The sequence below is a fragment of the Phaethon lepturus genome, unplaced genomic scaffold, assembly GCF_000687285.1.
Source record: "Phaethon lepturus isolate BGI_N335 unplaced genomic scaffold, ASM68728v1 scaffold2536, whole genome shotgun sequence".
In the NCBI taxonomy this organism is placed as follows: Eukaryota; Metazoa; Chordata; class Aves; order Phaethontiformes; family Phaethontidae; genus Phaethon; species Phaethon lepturus.
The window spans coordinates 66,186-72,243 of NW_010543910.1; the positions used below are offsets into that span (position 1 = coordinate 66,186).

The 6,058-nt window shown below is 34.9% G+C and overlaps 1 protein-coding gene across 1 annotated transcript in view; it reads right to left on the reverse strand.

Annotated features, from left to right (window-relative positions):
• SGCZ (sarcoglycan, zeta) overlaps positions 1–2,694 on the reverse strand; it is a gene marked incomplete at its 5' end in the record, with an annotated part of 30,115 nt that extends 27,421 nt beyond the window's left edge. Inside the window, one exon of the mRNA XM_010288476.1 lies at positions 2,622–2,694. Within this exon, the coding sequence (XP_010286778.1) occupies positions 2,622–2,694 (73 nt within the window). The remainder of the gene's footprint in view (positions 1–2,621) is intronic.
• Between the last annotated feature and the right edge of the window lie 3,364 nt (positions 2,695–6,058).

A 6,058-nucleotide genomic window follows, 5' to 3' on the forward strand; every position in this document is an offset into this window, starting at 1 on the left:
TCTGTGGTGTTTAATATCTTCATCAGTGGCATAGACAGTGGGATCAAGTGCACCCTCAGCAAGTTTGCAGATGATACCATGCTGACTGGTGTGGCTGACATGCCTGAGGAACGGGATACCATCCAATGGGACTTGGACAAGCTAGAGAAGTGGACCTGTGTGAACCTCATGAGGTTCAACAAAGCCAAGTGCAGGGTCCTGCACCTGCATCAAGGCACCCCTCCAGAAGGCCAACCTTATCATGGGTTGCATCAAAAGAAGCATGACCAGCAGGTCAAGGGACGTGATTCTCCCCCTCTGCTCCATTCTGGTGAGACCCCACCTGGAGTCCTGTGTCCAGCTCTGGAGCCCTCCGCATAGGAAAGACATGGTCCTGTTGGAGCAAGTCCAGAGGAGGGCCACAAGAAATGATGAAAGGGATGGAGCACCTCTCCTATGAATACAGGCTGAGAGAGTTGGGGTTTTGAAAAGAAGAGAAGGCTCTGGGGAGACCTTATAACAGCCTTCCAGTGCCTGAAGGGGGCCTACAGGAAGGCTGGAGAGGGACTTTTTACAAGGGCATGTACTAATAGGGCAAGGGGTAATGGCTTCAAACTGAAAGAGGGTAGATTTAAATTAGGTATAAGAAATTCTTCACTATGGGGGTGGTCAGCACTGAAACAGGTTGTACAGAGAAGTTGTGGATGCCCCATCCCTGGAAGTGTTCAAGGCCAGCTTGGATGGGGCTTTGAGCAACCTGGTCTAGTGGAAGCTGTCCCCGCCCATGGCGGGGGGGTTGAACTAGATAATCTTTCAGGTCCCTTCCAACCCAACCCATTTTATGATTCTATGAAATCTCTGTTCTAATAGTAGTTGTCATAATTTTTAAAAGATTAAAATTACTTGAGAGTTTTAAAGAAGGAATATCACTATATACTAAACAATATGTAGGTATACATGTCTACAAAATCTTGCAGAACACAATATAGACTGAATATGTTAAGAATAAAATCATTTACACATAAGCTAATGCTGCTTGACCAAACAACAAAGGTTTCTGTTTCATCAAGTTTTTTTAATAAAAAGTTTAAGTTAAGTTCACTATTAATGTGAGGACAGAAAATTGAATGGGAAATTCTCAATAATTTAAGGCCACTTTGGAAAAATAAGCTGAAGGAATGGTGGAGTTGGAAAACAGTAAGGACCAATGGGCATCAAGGCAATGAATAAAGCCAAAAGACAAGAGAGGTGAATGCCCGATATGGAAGTTTCACAAGTAACATGAAGTGATTTTAACCCTAGTGAAATTAATCCTGAAGACACAGGGTTATCTGTTTTACCATACATTTGCACTCTGTTATTATTCTTTTGAGTGGGACAAGATCCATCCTCTTACTCAAATTTTTGGGCCCTGAAAAAAGAAAAACTTGTTATGTTTCCACTTTGACTTTTTCTGAACTCCCTTTGATTAGAGACCATACCACATTGGTGGTCATCACTAATAAACGCCTTTACATCTACTCTCAACAAAGGACTGACAGGAGTTTTAACAGGGGATAATGATTTTTAAGATAAAAATCTAATGAGTAAGATTCTCTGGAAGAACCCAAACCATTACATTACCTTAAAGTTTTTAATATAAATAAACAAACACAATAATTTACTTCTTACACCCCATATACAATGGTCAAACTTGTCCATATGGGCAGCTTCCTGAACATGATTTCTGCAACATCATTAGTGGTTGATAAACCTAAATGTCTTTGCAAATATAGAGAAGGGCATTTAACTATGCTTTTCTTTAGCAATTCATTGTAAACACTGCTGAGCAGGTAAGTGGGTAGATATATAATGTTTAGGAATCATAGTAAAATTGAATTATGATTCCATTGGTCTATACTGTTTCGCACCAGTTCTGGTGAGAGAAGCACAAGGACGGATATTTGTTTTTCTGTGATTGTCATATATTCTCATTAGTCATCCATATAAATTGCAGGTTAGTATTTAGCAGTACACATACATGCACTTCAAGAAAAAGCTTTCTAAAATGTCTCTTTCTCAGTCTATAGATGTTTCATTAAGTTTTAGACTTGACCTTTTACTATTTACTTATTTCTCCACTTTTGTAACTATATAGAGAAAACTTTGTATTTTTTACATTTACAAATGTAGCCTCACTTGGTGACGAAATTTTGAAGGGTGTCTTTGTAGTATTCAAAAAATCCAACAACCTAGAAACACCATTAAAGAAAAAATCTGGGAGTCTTTAACTTGACTTATATATTCTGTAACAGCTCATAAAATATCAAAATCTGGGTCTGATCCTATTAAACAGTGCTGTCCTGATTTGACCTTAAAAACACCTGACTATTCCAATCTCTGGGGCAAAAATCTCAAGGATTCTGCTACAGTACAAGTAAGGCGAGTAATTTATAGAAAGTAATGTATTTTATATTTTGTGTGGTAGAAGTTTGCGGGGGTTTTTTTACTACTGAGAACAAATTGGACTCTACCGGTGTTTTGGATGTGTATGAGTCATTAAGTAGGCAGTATATATTACTACAGAGATATTTGCTTTCAAAAAAGACTTAATTATTTTTGAGAATATTTGATTTTAAAACAACTTTTTGAACAACACCTACTTGAGGTCTTGGGAAGGTTCTGCTCTGATATGGGGTGTCTCCACAGAGTGCCCAAACACTGCCCCTTCTGTGCCTAAAATACATAAATAAAATACAGTACAATTACTTTGGAAAATAAAAACACATTGAAACTTATGACTACAAATTGACATTTTTAGGACAAAATATCTGATTGAATCCTTCATTAATGATTATCAAAGTTTCTTCATATTTATGTTTGTGTTTCTATATCAAAATCTGGACCGACATGTGAAACTTTAGAACTCTGCTTATCAGTAGATGAATTTCGCATACAAATCTGAAAACATTTAGAAATACAAACTTTTCAGCACTGACTTGCCTGAACGCTCATCTCAACGCTTTGGAGATGGATTGTTTTACAGATAAAGAAAAGAATATCATATGTTTGTTTGACAAAAACACATTTTAGAAGTGTCTACTATTTTTTGCATGACGTTTGTTTTGATTATTTAAATTGAGATGCCATGCTTTCAAAAGTTTTGAAATAACAGTCTACCATCTGAAGTTGCTATCCTGAATCTCAATATCCGACAGCTTCAGAGTTTCCTTCCATCAGACCTTTCTCATTGAAAACTTCGTTCTCAAAGAAGTTAAACAAACTTATCTGGAATGTCCTTTGGTTTTAGTGTTGGTTGTGGATGTTCATGTATCTCCTACTGGGTACTCAAAATCAATACAAAGAAAATGGGTAAATATTTCCTAAAAATGAAATGATTCTCTACTGAATTTTAATTTCTATAACTAGGTCCAAGGTGCATATAATTATTCCACATTTTGAATTACATGACCAAGATTTTTCACTGAAAAAATCCTTTCCAATGAAAAAATTAGGGTTCTGATAAATGTTCACTGAAGTTATTTGAAAAAGACAAGTATTTACACAAACCATTTTTTGAAGGCAATGATTTTTTACAGAGAATAAAAAAAGACAAAAAAAAAAAGATCTGATTACAGCAAGTTCTTTGGTAATATATTAGAAAACTCAAGAAACTGACATGTAGTGAACAGAACTACAAAATCAGTATTTCTCTTAACTCTTGGACACAAATATTGAATACATAACTGTTATTGATATTACTCAATTTACATTTAAAAGAGAGCAATAGCCTACCTATGTTGTTTCAAAAGTTTATGTCTTTTTTTTTCCATGAACCCTATCATCATGTTTATTTTTGTTTATTGATATGTCCAATGCCATTATTTTTGTCTTCCATTTACATAAATTTTAGTGGCTTTTTTTTTTTTAATAATATCCATATGCCTGTAAGCTTTTACTTTTCTTTTCTGAAGATGTTGTACTGGGCACTGTGCAATGAAAATAGCCTAGAACTGTTGTGTGAAAGTCTTTCCAAAAGACAACCACCAGTAAAGATTAAAGAACTGAATAAAAACATGTGTAAAATGGGTAGTACATTTACCTTCTGTCACTAGATATAAGATCAAGGAAGTGATTTGAGATAATTATAGTTGATTACTAAATAATCTGGAATTAATTGCTGTATTTCAACAACCAAATTTTTCTTGTATTCTGAGTAAACTTAAAAATATACCAACAATATCTCACAGTAGCTGTGTAAGGAGTGCTCAACAGAACACAGGCACCACTGTAATTCTTACAATATTTTAAATATAATAAAGTTTATTTCAATTATTTAATTATTTTTATAAATATTTCACAAGTATTTTCAGAAATTTTGGCTGTTAATGGAGACAGACATTTAGATATTTCTGCAGTTAACCAATAATATTTGGAAAACTGATCTTACCAGTATTTGAAAGCAGAATGAGGCTTTAGAATATTTAATTGCTAATACCATTTTACAGCATTAAAGCGAAAATGTCCTGAGCAAGAAGCCAAAAGCATCTAATTGAACATGAAATTAAATTACTGCCAGAAAATCATCATTGCTAGTAGTCTTTTAAACTCCACTTTCATTTAAAACGAACAAAACAAAACAGAAAACAACCCTTCATTGTAAAATACTCTACTGGTATGGAGTATCCAAGAGAGGAAGAGGGGATTTCTGAGAGTAATGAAGTAAAGTCCTAGGTTTTTATGTCCAGAACTCTACAAGCTTTACAAATATCTTGGCAAAGCATACCAAAAACAATTTCATTACAACTGCTGTTTTGAAGTTCTCACAAGAAACCAACCAAATCCACTTCCTATAACTGAACTTTGGTGAGAGTTATGGAGAACCACAGGAGGGGAAAAAACAGCATACCTTTTTACTTAAAAGTATTCACAGAGGAGCTGTGCAGAATCTGCTTTTTAAACCTGGTATTGCCTTGCAATTCTGCTACCTTTAAGAGACAGGAATAGCATGTCTGTATAGCCAGGCTTCCTGTCACTCAAAATAAATCTCACCTCCACCTAGAACGGCATGCAAGAAATTCTATGGGAGCTGAACATCAGAAACCAAAGATTGTGCTTTGAGATCCTGTTCACCTTTTTCATCAACCAAATTAAATACTATCAAGTCCAAGGGCTTTTTGTGTGTTTGAAGGTGACAATGGGATATGGTGATGTAAATAACTGAGCAGGCTGCAGAATTTCCAGTCTTTACTTATGAGAAGACCACATGTTTGAAAGAACAGAACTAATGCAAAGATGCATAAAACATGACTGTAGCATGGGTCAGACACTAAATCAATCAGAAGTGCCAAAGATAATATTAGGCAAAGACTGATAACAAAAGATAAATGACAGGTGGTTCTAAGCCAGCATTAATATTTCCTCACTTTCAGCAGCATTTGTCTAAAAGATGAGGAGGTGTTTCTCTCCTAACAAAACAGAAATTTGGAAAGAAAGACCAAGTGTGTCCAAGCAGACTGAAAATCCAGGCAGGTAGAAATAAGGATAAACTGATATAATAAAATAAAATAAAACCACAAAACAAACCAAACGTGCTCCCTTTGCTATTTGAAGATATAATTCCACATACTTTTTTTTTCTTCTCATACAGCCTCAAAAGTGAAAGTATAACAGTTCTTGTGGTAAATACTTCATCCTCAAAAAATATGCTATCAACAAGTTCAAGAATATCGCCAATTCCTTTTATTTTATACTGGAAGAAAAGCAGGCACTTACAATTTTCTTGGTTTTGAGTAAGAAAGGTGAAAAAGATCAGCCAGACAGAATTTACTGATGTGTTTGGCTCAACTCTTGTTTAACTGCAGTTAAACAGCAGGATCCAGAAAAATGGAAAGGGATTGTACAGCAAATAAAAGACATGGATCAGTATTACTTAAAAATACAGAACAGAAGAAAAAATATAAGAAGGCATTATTTATTTTTTAATTTACTATATGTGAGTCTGTAGTGCTTTAATGGAAAGTTAGATCATGTAGGTCAGTATTGCTTAGGAAATGGTGCTACAAACATACCGTTCTGTGAATAATAAATACAACAATAT